Source organism: Lepidochelys olivacea, assembly GCF_965140295.1.
Source record: "Lepidochelys olivacea isolate rLepOli2 genome assembly, chromosome: 7".
Taxonomy (NCBI): domain Eukaryota; kingdom Metazoa; phylum Chordata; order Testudines; family Cheloniidae; genus Lepidochelys; species Lepidochelys olivacea.
The window spans coordinates 32935297-32950436 of NC_140417.1; the positions used below are offsets into that span (position 1 = coordinate 32935297).

Genomic DNA, 15140 nt, shown 5'->3' on the forward strand with positions numbered 1-15140 from the left:
GGCAGGGCCCAGCACCGTGGGGACCTAGTCGCAGTACCTATGTGGCAGAGTAGGGCCTTCATTTCAGTCTGGGAGGTTTGTGCAGCGCCCAGCACAATGGGAACACGGCTGCTCATGGTTGGGGGATCTGTGCAGTGCCTGGCGCAATGGGGTCCCTGATCTTGATTGGAGTCTGTGCAGCACCTGACACAAGTGGGCCCCTGATCTTCCTCAGTAGTGGGGGTGTTGTGCAGTGCCTGGCATGACTAGGGCCCTGATCTTGGTTGGAGTCAGTGCTGCACCTGTGTGACAGGAGCCCTGATCTCGGCCCAACACCAAGCCTGACAGGGCCCCACTCTTTGTTGGTGCTACTGCAATATAACCCATAATAGACAAAGTACAAAGCAATGGAGAAACAGGCACTCAGTCAATCCCTTAACCATCTCTTGGCCTGGTCTGCCCACACAAAATGAGGACTAGAACTACAGAGTTGTACGAAGTATAGAATCAACTGTATTCCCCTTTGCGGTAATGTACATGGGTTGAAAGGTTTTTTTTTTGACTTCATCATAATTGGTAACACTTTACAGTAACATTGAAGAGTACAGGAAGTTTACAGGGTAAATATGCAGAACCACAGAGTATTTCCCCCAAAACAATCAGGAAGGGGTTTCTGTTCATTAAAAAAACCAAACCAGAACTGATACAAAAAGAATGAATTAAAAATTTATTTCCTCCCCACCTGGAATGCTGTAAAGGAAAAAGATTGGGAATTCTCTTGTTAAAATAAACCAATCTCTCTCTCAATATTTTAAAAAGAGGATATTCATTAGTGTCATATTTTTAAAATAGAGTTTGCAATCTTCATTTCTCCGCCCGAGCCCCTCCCCCAAACAAAAATAAAGTATTAATAATGTACAAATTAATTTACAGTTGATAATGTTCATTACACTCCTAGAGAAACGGCCAGAAATCCCCCTCCTTCACCCTGCAGACAGTTCCATTAAGTGGCAACGTTTGGAATGAAGGAAACTCCAATAATAATCTGCATCTTTAAAAAAAAAATGTTGTTGTTTTGGTAAGAGAAAAATACAGAACTTGAGCTCATGTAATCATCCAAGATGCTGAGAGATGCCCACCAAATTTCATATTGGCTAACATTCTCCAAAGCATCTAAGGGATTTAGGAGCATAAATTTCATTTTCCAAAAGTGTAGGAGCCTAAATACCCTGGAAACTTTGCAAAATGTGATGCCTTTTCTTAAAAAAACACCTCAAAGCCTGAAAAGTAATATGAAATGATTTCAGTTCACAGCTTACAATGGCAGATATATCACGCTCTCTCCATCTCGCTGCTAGCCCCTTTTGGCATTTTAGCTTTGAAGGCGAGGGGAGTTTGCAATAACTTTCCCAGGCTTGAGAAATTGAAGTGCCTATTTCACTTGCATCCTATCACTCTGAAAGAAAGAATTCCGATCCAAATCCCTCGCCTCCTGACACCCTTCCCAGCGATGGGCTTGATCCTGGTAGGGCTGGAGTTCTCCAACCCCAATCCAGCACAGCTCCCTTGCTTTATTCATGATACGGCCCCAGAGAAAAGGGGTTTACTGCTAGATCTAGCAGAGGGACAGTGAGATCTGATGGCTAGGAGTTGGCGCCAATAAGATGCATGTTTTTAACGGGGAAGATGAGGAATGAAATTTTAGAGCTGTTCCCTGAGGGATGCAGAGGATTCTTCATCCCTTGAGGGCTTTCTATCATCCAATAGATATGGTTTAATTGGCATGCAAGTCATGGGCTGGGTGCAGGAACCTCTGGGCAAAATTCTGCCATGTCTCCCTTCCAATCTGTGACTCTTTCCCTACTGGCTTTGACCGGATGACCCCCGTGCTTTGAGCTAGGCAGGTGCTGAAGTGCATTGCTGCATCGGAACCAGCTGGAAAGCACCTGACAGAGCAAGGCCCCATGGCACTGACCTGTCTGGAAGCAGGGGGCCGGTCCTGTTGGACAATTTGCACGCAGAAGGATGGGCTGGAGTCTTGCAGAAACATGATCAAAGATGGGAGTTGGTCTCCAGTGGCCGTGCCCAGAGATCATCGAGGGATCCTACCTGTAACGTGCCACACACCTCGGCGGGGAGAAATTTTTTGTCTCTAGCTCCTTTTCAAACATCCTTCCAAACCCTCTTGGATTCTGCTGTGTTAAACTGTCCACACATATACCTTATATAATATATATATTTTTATATATATATATTTTATATATATATAGAGCTCTCTTTATATATAGTCATTTGAAAAGCCTTTCCAATTCTCCCAGTGAGGGGAGAAGGTGCAGGTGAAGGAAATAGTCCAACGCCTCCACCCCCCACTTCATTTGCAAATTCCCATCAACAGCTGCTTACCCCCGTTCTGGATACCTTGAAAGAACAATACAATTTAAGGACATGCTCTGAGAAGACACTTAAAGGATGATCACAATAGCACCTTGGCATGGAGAAAACGGGATGGGAGTGGAGGAGCACGGGGGAAAAGGAATTATGCCATCAATCCCCTAGAAAACAGAACAGAAACATCGTATATTTTCCCATCTCCCCCACCCCCACATATCCCGAGCGGGTACGCCCAAACCAGTGTCAGCTCCCGTCGCTGTTGTTTCACAAAAACCAACACCATCCCAACTCTAACCCTTTTGAGAGTAGCACCCCCTTTTGTTACTACAGAGCAGAGAGCCGAATAGCCGATCAGTTCCATAGTTGGACAAGATCCATGTTAACTGCTTTATTTACCACCATCATTATTAATGGATTCATTTTTATTTTCCCGAGAGTTCGTGACTTTGTTTGTTTCGGTTCAGTTTACTCCACACATTTCCAAGACTCTGACACATTAACAAAGAGAGAGAGAAAAATCAGTTATAATTAAAGAACCCCCCCCTTTTATTGTTTTAATAATAATTCCGAGAGAGACCGATTTTTCGTCCCCAAAATCTTTGCCCAGCCAAGTTTTCTGGATCCAGCTGTATCCTGCTCCGCATTGGAATTTTGTCGATAGTTATGAGAGAAAAATCAAATCTTTTGTATCCCAATTGGATTAGTCTGTTTCCAAACAGGGCATGGGAGAGGGGTCTAAAAGGGGTGGGGAGATGTACCCCAAAGTTTCATCTGGATGAGGAGGCATCTAACTTTCTGGAATAACAAAGGGGGGAATCAGCTGTCACCTATATATATATATATATATATATATATATATATATATATATATATATATATATATATATATATATATATATATATATATATATATAAGGCAAAATCCTGGCTCAGCTTTATCTAGGGAGCTCCGAAGCCTTCATCAATCCATCTACCCCACCCCCAGATCTTCGTTTTCTGTTCGCTCTCCGAGTGGTCGCTTATTTCCGGTGCCAACCTCTAACCATGGTGTGTGTGATTTGATCGCCCCCTGCTGTGTTCTTTCCCCCACTTCGTTTGCTAAAAGGAAAACAAATTAAACAAACCCCCAAGATCTGAAGGAATCCGGGGTGGGGGAGGAGGGGAAGCGAGCATGATTTTGATTTTGGGGTGGTTGTTATTAATTTTTGAGGATGAACTGAAAAATTAAAAAAGGGGGACATGAACAAACTGAAACCAGTGCAGGGTGGGGGTGGGGGGCAGGATCCACTGGTTGCCTCTGTGATGCAGAAGGAGGAGAAAGGAAAGCTGGGAGGTTTTGTTGGTCTCTTGTATCCAAAGGTTGGCATGATTTGAGCGGTCTCACCCTGCAATCGTCTCTCTCGCGCGCTCGCCACCAGAGGGACAGGAGGGAGACGTGGCTGGGGGGGGCGGAGACTCACACATAATACTCCTTGTCCTTGTTTTTCTTGCTCTTGCTGGGGGTTTTGGTGGCAGAGGTGGGTTTCTCCTTCACCACCGTGCCGTTGCTCTGTGCCGAGTTGCTGATGTAGTTCCGGCTCTGATCCACCTGGTAAGAGCCTTCGTCCCGGTTTCGGTACTTGTACATGGCATAGAGGAGGATGAGGATGCACAGGGCGGCCGCCGCCACAATGCCGACCACCATCCCCGTGGTGCTGCTAGATTCGCGGATCACCTCGACGGCCCCTGGGGGACCCCTCTCCCCCGAGCCGGTGGGGTTAGCTGTGGGTAGATTGTGGAAATTGGGGGAAGACGTTATACCGGGGTACTTATGCCTGTTACGGTTGTCGAGTTCAAAAGAGGTGGGCAGAGGGGGGTACTGGTCTGGGTGGGACTTGGGGGCCTCGCGATTGTTCATTTTGCCGGCGGGGATGTTACGGACCAGATCGGGAGAGGCAGTGGAGGTCAGGAGCTCAGGGATTGAGGATGAAGCCGGCACTCCTGTCCTAATGTTGGGCCTGAAGCCTTGGGACTTTTTAGATGCTCCATCTGGCCTGGCCAGCAGGGTCCTATCTGTGACCAAGGGGAATGTGGTGTAAAAATCTTCGTCATCAGTAGGGGGCAGGCTGGAGTCGAAGACCTCGCCCGAGGCGTAACCGGAAGCCTCAATGCCCTCTTCGCAATCGCTGTCCTCTTGGTCGGCTAAGCATGGGGGTTTTTGATTGGCGGAAGGGGCTAGGGTGTCTCTGGTGGTCTCTATTACGGTTAGGAAGGGGCCAAAGGTAGGAGGCGGGGGTATGAATGGAGACCGGGTGGCAATTGGTGGGGTGTCTAAGGAATCTTCGGTAATTATGGGCAATACTAATTCACCTCCTAGAACAGAGAGAAATAAAGGGGGAAGAGAAACAGAAAAGGAGAGATGGGTTAATACGAACCGGAGGAAAAACTGCCACATTTGGACACAAGAAACTGAATCAAACTGATTAACTGAATTTAAAACTAGACTTGTTCCCCAATCTCTGGCTGCTTTTTAAACGAATCTTTACGACTGTTTTTCGTTTTAAACTGTAGCTTTTTACAACAAAATCTAGAGAAATCATAAATTTAAAGAAAAAGAATTAAAAAAAAAGAAATTAGTCATTTAATGCAAAAAATTAAACAGATTTTCAAACAGCAGAATTAAGTAATAATAAAAGAAAAAACCTAATTGCAAACTGCTTTTCACATTTCTTTTTATTCCCCTCTTTTTCTCTTTCATTTCATTTTTTCCCTTTTCTTTTCGTTTTAAAAATAAGAGAGCAAACCACAGAATTCAATCAACTTACATCAACAAATTGGCCATGTGATTTTAGCATGAAGAAAAAAAATTACAAAAAAGAAAACTAGGTAAGAATGTTTTTTTGGAGAAAAACAACTTTTTTTTCTTTCTTTTTTTTTTAAAACATCTCTTTTCTCTACCACTTGCCCTTTCAATTATCTCTCTAGAGTCAATTCTATGTTTCTTTCTTTCTCTCTTTCCATCTAGATGTATTTCTCTTTCTATCTATACTCTTTCTTTCTAGATTCATTTGTGTCTATATTCTTTGATCTTTCTTTCTAACTAGATTTGTTCCTTTTTCTAGATTAAGTTATCTATAGTCTTTCTGTTTAGATACATTTTCTTTCCTCTCTCTCTCTCTCTCTGTATTCTTTTATCTATCTTCTTTCTTTTTATCTAGATTCATTTCTGTTTCTATCTATACTATTTCTACATTAATTCCCGTGTCTGTCTATATTCTTTTTTCTGTCTAGCTGGATTAATGTCTCTTTCCTTCTAGATTCATCTATAGTTTTTCTCTCTAGACATATTTACTTTTTTACTTTCATTCTATCTAGATTAATTTTTCTTTCTACATCCATTTCCTTTTTTTCACCTATATAGATTCATTTCTGTTTCTTTCTATATTAATTTATCTACCTTTTTCTTTATTAATTTTCTTTCTAGATTCATTAATCTATGGTCTTTCCATCTAGATGCATTTTCCTTCTTACTTTCATTCTTTCTTTCTAAATTAATTTCTCTTTCTGTCTACCTATCTAGATTCATTTTTCTTTCTTTTTCTACATATTTTAAAATCTTTCCCTCCCCCCCACCCAGACACACTTTTCAACTCTGTCTGTCTGCATTTTCCATTCCCACCTCCCACCTCTCCCTCCCCCCCATTTTTTTTTTACATCTGGCAATCAAAGTTGATGTTGAAATGACAAGGACACTGCACACATTATTTTGGTCCTTTGACTGTAAATTTGGCGGGTGTGTGTTGGGAAAATACACGTTTAAAAAACATACGTAACTATATTTTCAGTAGCTGTTTTGACAGATCTATGGGCTCTTGCCTATTAGAACTGGAAAGAAAGCAGATAGAGGGACAGATGCCTAGCCCCACTGACATCAACAGGAATAGAACCCAGGAATTCTGACTGCCAGTTCCATCTGCTTTACCTGTTAGACCCCACTCTCCTCCCAGAGCTGGGGATAAAACCCAGCACTCCTGACTCCTATGCAGTTACACCCCATTGCACCAGCTGAGGATGAGGACCCCCGGAGTTTGGCAGACCATTCCCAGTATGTGCCATTCCCATCAGCCGGTTCCCAGTTTCCTCACCAGCTTCTCAATGGACAGTGCCAAAGCCATGGGCTCCCTAGCTACACCAATCTTCCCGGCAGTAACAGGGTTAGAACTCCCAACTCTGCTGCCCCTAAGCTGCCCACCAACCGGAGCTAAACGAGACTTGCTGTTAACTGTGCGGGGCTCCGTCACACAGAGCTGTGACTCTGATTCCTCCCAGGAGAGGGCAGTGGCACCCTCTTCCCTGCCACTTCATTACAGCCCAGCCTCTAGTAGCAGTGCTGTGTCTGTACAGCGATGGGGGCTGCCTGCCAAGGTAGAATCCAGGGGCACCGGGGATGCCAAGGCCAAGGCTCTACAGGCTGTCCCAAGGGGTGAGGCTATTAGTACCTATGCAGTGGGCAGTGTTCCCTCTAATTTTTCCCACACGTGTGGAATGAATTTTATTATGTGCACATCACCTTCATATTGGTGCACATAACAAAATTAATGTGGTGGGGAGGGGCTGAGGGGTTCAGAGTGTGGGAGGGGGCTCAGGGCAGGGGCAGAGGGTTGGAGTGCAGGGGGCTGAGAACTCCAGCTGGGGGTGCGGGCTCGGGGGTGGGGCCAGGGATGAGGGGTTTGGGATGCAGGCTGCCCCTGGGCTACAACAGGGAGAGAGGACTCCCCCCAGCTCTCTCTTCCCACAGCAACACCTGGGCTGGGGGAGAGAGGTGTCTCTCACAGGCCAAGGCAGGTCCAGCCGGGGCTGGGTTGGGTCAGGCAAGGGGTGCCTCCCCCCAGCCGTGGCAGGTCCGGGGCTGGGTTGCAGCTGGGAGCCTCTCCCAGGCCATGGCAGGTCTGGGTTGGGATTGAGTCGGGTCCAAAAAAGGGGTGCCTCTCCCTGCCGTGGGAGGTCTGGGTTGGGGCCTCCCCCTGGCCGTAGCAAGTCTGGGGCTGGGCTGGGTCGGTGATGTGGGAGGGGTGCCTCTTCCCACCACAGCAGGTCTGGGGCTGGGCTGGGGCTGAGCGTCGCGCGGCTGCTTACAGGGAACTTAGGCAGTGAGCTCATAAACCTGCATATGTGGTTACACCACCAGTGGGAGCTGTGATGGGGTGGGGAGTGCATGAGAATGCACGCAACAGAGCCACTACCCTCCATGGTTTACAGACCAAAATCTCTGCTCCGGCTCCGCTTACAGGGCAGGAGCCAACGTGGAAGGGAAAAGAGTTATACAACAGCTTGAAGCAAGTGGTTTAGTTCTCTGGGAGTCAGGACTCCTGGGTTCTTTTCCTGGATCTGGATGGGAAGTTGAGTCTGGTGGTTAGAGCAGGGGGGCTGGGAGCCAGGACTCCTGGGTTCTAGCCCTGGCTTGGGAGGGTAGTGGTTAGATCAGGGGTAGGTAGGTGTCAGGAGCCCTGAGGGCTACGGCCTGTTTCTCTGTTGCTTTACCAGCGAGTCACTTCACTCAGCCGCCCCATCATTTGCAATATCAGAGATCAAACAAGACCACTCCGCAAAGGAGCGTATGGGGTGGAATTAGCTACGTGCAGTGCTTTGAGCTCCCACAGCTCATGCGCCAGGTGGTGTGGAATATGAGGGTGACCCTCCTTTACAAGGCTGCGGTAGGTATTTAAACGATGTGTGTGTTCTCAGTGCCCCCTCCTGCGGGGGGGAGAGACAGTGTAAGCAAATCACTGCTTAGCCACAGCCCTCAGTCAAGCCTGGGACTCAGAGCTGTGACCTGACACGGGGTCTCAAGGGGAAGAGGATGTTGGTGACTGAGTGAGTTTATGAAGGAAGCTCACAAGAGATCAGCTTAGTCAAGCTGCAGGGTGGCATGAGATCTGGCTCCAGGTACGCAATAGGTGCAAAAGACACTGGGTGGGGGGAGAATGGCTTGGAGGGAAATTAGCGGCTATGGGATGAACAGGAGCAAAGGATAAAACTTGGAGGGGGATAAACTGTAGGAGACAATCCTGGCCACTGGTGGTGGATAGAATAGACTGTAGGTTCCAATCTTGGCTGGTGGAAAACACACTGATGGAAAGGACAGCTCCAGAGGCAGGGAGTGGAGTCCATAACTATCAAGTGTCAGGGAGTTCCGCAGGCTAACGATGGAGTGTACAAATGGAGTCACTTGACATGTGTGGCCTGGAATTTCACTGGGGGTTCCTGAATGGTGAGTGAAGGTGAATAGCAGATCCCAGCTGCCTGTCTAGATCCAGCCCATCCTTTTAGACCCCTCTAGCATATCCCCCTCTCCTTCATCTCCTTGCTGAGCTAAACACCCTGATCTTGCCAGCCTCCTCTGCTTCCAAGTATTGAATTGTTTTCATTGCCCTGTGATTTCTGCCAAGCTGGGGCCATCTCATAGATTTACACAATGGCACGAGACTATTATGCTGTATAACATTCTCTCTGCTTCTGCACTCAGACTCCTGGCCTATTCTGCACTGGTTGAGTGCTGCTGTGCACTGAGCAGAGGTTACAAGTGAACTGCTAGAGGGTACTGTGCTGCTGGGAGTGAGGTGGGGACTCAGTAGGAGGCGCTCTCTCCCCAAGGTCAGTACTAACCCTAATGTAGCACTAAGGGGTGCTGTGCTTCAAGCAGTGGTACACGTTAGCCATAGGGATAGTCAGCTGCATCTCAGCACTGGGTGGATCCCTGTATAAATGGGCCCTCATTACCCCACCCCAGAGGCAGCTGCATCGCCACACTGGCTGAGGGATCCCTATAGCTCATCTAGCTCAGAGTCGCATACATTAGCTCAAAATTATCATTAAAAGCATTCATTGTCAGCTGAAGAAAACAGAGTCAGGGCTTCATAGTGGTTTGAAAGGCAGCAGTAAATAACAGGGAAGGAAAAGCTTCTCCCTACAATTGCACACGCCAATGCCGAAGTCTCCAGTGGTTGACAGAGACTCCACCCCCTCTCCTGGACAGATCAGAAATGGAAACTGCCACCCCACTCCCTAGGCCCACGCGCTTTGGGGAGGAACCGTAGCCCTGTCACTGGGCTGGAAAGATCTGGCCAGACCCTTTATTACAAGCCTTGCTCGATTGTTGGTATGATAGGTTGTAATGGTATTCTGGGCTGGCTGGGCCCATCAGTCTGACCTGGGGCAGGGAGGCAGAAGATACTGGGCTGGCTGGGCCCATCGGTCTGACCTGGGGCAGGGAGGCAGAGGATACTGGGCTGGCTGGGCCCATGGGTCTGACGTGGGCTGGTGGGGGGATACTGGGCTGCCTGGGCCCATGGGTCTGAGCCAGGGTGACAAGGGGAGGGGGGGATACTGGGCTGGCGGGGGCTATGGTCTGGCCCGGGGTGGCAGGGAGACGGGAGATACTGTATCACCCAGTCCCGGGATACCAGTCCATGTGCTGAGTTGCCTTGGCTGGGGATGGGCTGGTTTGTGCTGGTGGCTGAGTGCAAAGGATTCCAGGCTGACACGGCAAAGCCTGGCCCAGTAGCTGGGGCTGCAGAGTTGGGGGCTGGGGGCAGCAGCCAACCCCTTCCCTCACAGAGTACTCCATCAGCTCCCTGAGAGCCATCGCCAGGGGTTCAGGAGCCATCAGTTGGGCCCAGAACACCAGGAGAGTTTTTCAAGGTTCTCTCCTGTTTGGTGGTCTTTCTTTTGATTCCAGAGCCCCAGCCCGCCCTGGGGCACAGTCATTGCATGACAACACTGGCCCCTGCTGCAGAAGCGCATGGGCTGCAGCTCCTGGCTCCTCCCTGTACCCCGACATTGCATTTGCTGATGCAGGGTCCCAGCTCCCTCTGCTCTGCCCTGCCCCCATTGCACCTGTGCTCTCCTGCAGCTCCAGGCTCAGGGGCTCTTCACCTGCCCTCACCCAAGCCAGGATCAGTAGGGGGGACAGAAAGACAAGGAAGGGGCAGGCCAGCCCATTGTTTGAAGGAGAGGATGAGGGAACGAGCAGGGGCAAGTCAGTACATCTACATCGTTTGCAGGTGAGGAGGGGGAAGAGGGAGTGGGCCAGCCCATTGTCTGGGGGAGAGGAGGAGGGAAAGGGAGCAAGGCAGCCCATTGTCTACAGGAGAGAAGGGGGAAGAAAGGAAAGGAAAGGAAGAGGGAGCAAAGGTCCCCCTGCCCCCGCTCTCCTGCTGGTGATAGCTCACCTTACCTGATCACTCTCGTTACAGTGTGTATGGTAACACCCATTGTTTCATGTTCTCTGTGTATATAAAATCTCTCCGCTATATTTTCCACTGAATGCATCCGATGAAGTGAGCTGTAGCCCATGAAAGCTTATGCTCAAATAAATTTGTTCGTCTCTAAGGTGCCACAAGTACTCCTTTTCTTTTTACAGATACAGACTAACAGGGCTGCTACTCTGAAACCTGTCAAGCTGCTAGGCTCTCTCTACCTCCCCCTCCTCTGCTGAGGGTAGGGGGAGAAGAGCTCAGCCTGTCTCCTGCTGCAGTCCTGATTAGTGGTTCTCCCCCACCCAGAAGTGGGTAGGGATTCCTGGGTGGATGGGCACATTGGTCTGATCCTGCCCCCCTGCTCTAACTGCTCAGAACTCTGGGTCCCACTGGTGTCTCTGTCACGCTGTGTCATGGCCTTGGGAGCAGGGAAGGGGAGGGAAGCACACACCCCAAAGCCACAGGGGGACAGGGACTGCAGCTGACCAAAACCCAGTCCCCTTACTGCCTTCCCGATATTAATTAAAAGCCTGCAAGAAGGTGTGTGTATGTTTTTAATGAGCAGCCTCTATCTGCTTGCTGAGCCCCTCCGTTGGGCCTTTCATTTTCTCCTGTCTCTTCTCCTCTGGTTTTTATTGTGATGCTTTTGGAAACATTTGGCAAGCGCTGCACAAAGGAGCCGCGCTACCTTTGATCACGGAGAAGAAGAGAGAAATAACATAACTGTGGCGCCGTCGGTATGAGAGGAGAAGAAAGGATGCACCAACAATTACTCAACTCACAAGGGAGGGCCACCATATAGGGGGGAGCAGCTAATTAGTCCCTTGTTTTATTGGGGAGCTGAGCAGTAGTAGCCTGGGTGTCCACACTGAAATTAGCGCTAGGTCTTTCCTGTGCTGTAGTCTAATGTTGGACTAGGAACCAGGACTCCTGCCTGGGTTATATCCCAGCTCTGGAAGGGGAGTGAAGTCTAGTGGGTTAGAGCGGGGGCTGGGAATCCTGGGTTCCTTCCTATTCCCAGCTCTGCTACTGATCTGGGGCACATTCCTTCCCCTCTTGATGCCTCTGTTTCCCCTCCCACCCTTGTCTAGTCACATTGAGCTCCTGGGGGCACGGACTGTCTCTCCCTTTGAGCCTGTGCAGCACCTGGCCTGATGAAGACCTGATCTCAGTTGTAATCTCTAGGCACTACTGCATAATTAAGAAGAGTCTGATTTGCACCATCTGGGACTCTGCTCCTGAAGTTCCTTGGTAGCGGGTCCTTGGGAGGTTTGTCCATCTCATGCCTCCAGTCACAAAACCTAAGAGGGTGAGCACCCCCTACAGCTCCTGCTAAAAAGGGGCCCTCCTACAGGGATCCACGTATGGACTCACACTTGTGAGCAGTGTAGGCACGGCATGTGCACACGCACACTAAACTTGGTACCCTAACAGCACAGATGTGTGCTAGCCAAATTACAGATCTGTGTGAACCTGGAGGCAAGACTAGAGGGGGAACCCAGAGGGGCGCTAATCCCACAGAAGAGTGTGCAGCATATCAGTGGCTTGCAGGTAGACACCAGGCAATGTAGATCTGCAAAAGCCCATTGCATAGACACGTAACTGCAAGCCAGTTATACAGCTGGGTATGGTACCATTTGCAATCGGGGAGGAGGGCACTGAGCTGAAATACAGAGGGAGCTGGGCAAAGAGTGAAAGGAAACGAGTTTTATCACAGAAATATCCCCTCAGTGTTTGTTACTTGACTGCTATAGAGCAGCAGCAGCAGCGCCTAGTGAGTAGAGCACTGGCTGGGAGGCAGGATTCCTGGGTTCTATTCCCCCTCTGCCATTGCCCTTGTGGCCGTCCCTTCTCCTTGGTGCCTCTGCTTCTTCTCCCTCCCTTCATCTATTCAGCCTGTGAGCTCTTCATGCAGAGACTCTCTCTCACACGGGGGTGTGTCCCGCTCCTGGCACAATGGGGACCTCCATGGTCAGAGCCTCTCGCTGCTGCTGTGATGTACACAAGCCCTGGTTACAGCCATGCATGAGCACAGCAGCAGGATTGAAGGGTACAGATGTGCCTTCTGCAGCTCCAGCTGTATGGGGGCGCACTGTAAATGCACAGAGGAATGCAGCTGGGTTTCCTGCCCTTCCGGCTGTGCGAAATGATGCATTGAAAATCGGCAGCACTGGGATATTGTTACAGGGGCCTGAGTCTCCAGCGACTGTAGTGGGGATTGAAGGTGAGCCGTGCTTCTGAAAACTAGGCCATGGGCCAGAACCTTAGCTGGGGTAAGTCAGTAGCTACACTAACTCCAGTGAGTGCACCCTGGTGCACGGCCCATCTAGTGTCATGCTGGGGTCAGCACTGACTAAGAGGGGAGAGCGCCCCCTGCTGAGTCCCCACTCTGCTCCCTTCAGCACCACACCCCCTATAATCAGGCTGGGATCAGATCTGACTCCAACGTGAAAGCATCCCCTGCTGAACTCCCTACCGCCTCTGGCCAGAGAGGGCTAGATGCCCATGTGCAACCAACATCTCCCACCCAATGCCCATGTAGTGCCTGCCTGGTGCAGCTCTGAATGCCATCTAACTGGCCCCCTGGCTGGCAGAGAGACGGAATGGGGGACGGGCAGGGGGAGGCATGCTGGCTGGGGTGGGGCCCTCTGTGGGTGGGTGCAGGGGGCAGATCCCCCTGCTGCTGCCCTGGCTCTGGGAAATCTCACACACAACGGGGAGGTCGACTCATCCCTGGCACAGGAGATAAACACGCACCGAAGGGTCCTGGTGCTCCCGAGACAATAAAGAATGGAGCTAATGAACCAGGGCCAGTGCAGCACCAGGCGCTCCCTGCACTGCCAGGCTCATAAATCTCCCCTTGCTTCCCATCAGGGAGGAAAATTTCATGCCCTACCAGGGCCTGGGTGATGTGGAACAGGGAGTGCGGTGGAGCGGAGTGGGTTAAGAGCAATAACCGGTGTGGATGTTGGGCGGGTGGAGGGAGGGTGGTCAATGAGAGTGTGGGATCTACCCCCACCAGCCCACACTGCAATTTCCATTCCATTTAGAGAGGACACAAAGCCACATCCATCTGTGGCTGGGTGTGTTTCTGCAGGGACAGCGGGGTTCTGCCTGCAGCCAATGCAGTGTCTCCCATGGATGTGGCTCTCTGCTCTGCTCACTCTCTGCCTGGATTTATGTCTCTTTCCTCACTACTCCCCTCCCCTCTCCCCCCTACACTCTCGTTCTATGCCTCTGGCCATAACAACTCTGGCTGTGATCTTGTCAGATCTTAGCACCTGGCCACAGAGGGGACTGGCGCAAAAGAACAAACCTGCGTGAGACAGCGGCTCCCCCTGGCTAAGTTGGGTTGTTTCGCTGGTAGGGAGAGCGACAGAACAAACCCAAGGGGCTGGGAAGCTCACCCTGCAGTCAGTGCAGACCCCAGTGTGGAGTGGAGGGCTCAATAGGGGGCTGGATCTGGAATTGAAGCCAGGTCTCCCTAGTCACCTGAGCGACTGAACCGTCCTTCCTCTCCCCCTCACCACTCCAGATCAGACCAACGGGCACATCCAGCCCAGTATCCTCCGCACTCCCCATTGGATCAGACCAATGAGCCGCTCTTGCCTGGTATCACCCAATGTCCCTTGTCACTCCAGATCAGTCCATAACCCACCTGCCCACCATACTGGATCAGCCCAACAGGCCCACTAACCCAGTACCTCATCTTTGACAGTGGCCAGTGCCAGCCGCTTCAGAAGCAGGTTCAAAGAACCCTGCAGTGGTGGGTCCCCCTGCCCCCAGCTGGTCCCACCCAGAGGAGTTCAGTTCCTCCCATAGCCCCTGGTTATTAAGCTGAATTCTACCACTGCACAGTCTGGTATCTGTCTAAAGTCCTGAGCCCTTGTTGGAACGTGGCTAAGCTCTCACTCCTGGGGAGATCCTGTGGCAGTGAGTTCTACTGGCTAATGACATGGTGGAGGGGAGCATTTCTGGAGATCATCTGGGAACCTAACATTTTCTATCCTCTCAGCCTGGCAACATGAGCTGGAGCCAATCAAAGCTCCCAAAGTCCCCCTAGATCCCATTAATCATTGCCTCCCTCTGCCTCCTCTGCTCTTTGTGAGGAGTGGAGAGGGATTTAGAGGCCCTGGACACCAACCTCCCCACCCCCCGCAGGGTACTTCTCCCTGAGGGATTCCCCAATTGCAGCATAAATGACAACATGGCACAAAGGAGCACAGCCAGATCACAGCAAGCCAGAGGTAAACCTCTTCTTCCTTCTGAAAAACCTCCCTGCTCAAGCAGGGAGTGTCCACCTCTTAGGTTTCCCTAGCCCTGGTTTAGCACTCAGTGTGGAGATGCATCCACCTCTGGAGTGGGTAATGCTGTCTGTTTACACAGGGATCTGTCACCCAGTGTGGAGATGCAGCCACCTCTGGTGTAGGGAATGGGGGCAGTTTCCCCTGCCTAGTGCTGAGATGCAGCCACCTCTAGGGTGGGGTGCAGCAGCTGCTTATCAGTCTGCTACAGCAATAATTCCTGAACCAC

General features: G+C 50.2%; 1 protein-coding gene across 20 annotated transcripts in view; it reads right to left on the reverse strand.

Moving 5' to 3' along the window:
• Positions 1-3291: 3291 nt before the first annotated feature.
• Positions 3292-15140, reverse strand: part of NRXN2 (neurexin 2) — a 249736-nt gene continuing 237887 nt past the window's right edge. For 13 of the 20 annotated variants that reach the window (XM_084633525.1, XM_084633527.1, XM_084633523.1 and 10 more), the window contains one exon: positions 3292-4722. In XM_084633525.1, coding sequence (XP_084489651.1) covers positions 3827-4722 — 896 coding nt within the window. In that variant the 3' untranslated portion in view covers positions 3292-3826. The remainder of the gene's footprint in view (positions 4723-15140) is intronic. The other 7 variants (XM_084633518.1, XM_084633520.1, XM_084633517.1 and 4 more) reach the window with 1 other exon arrangement.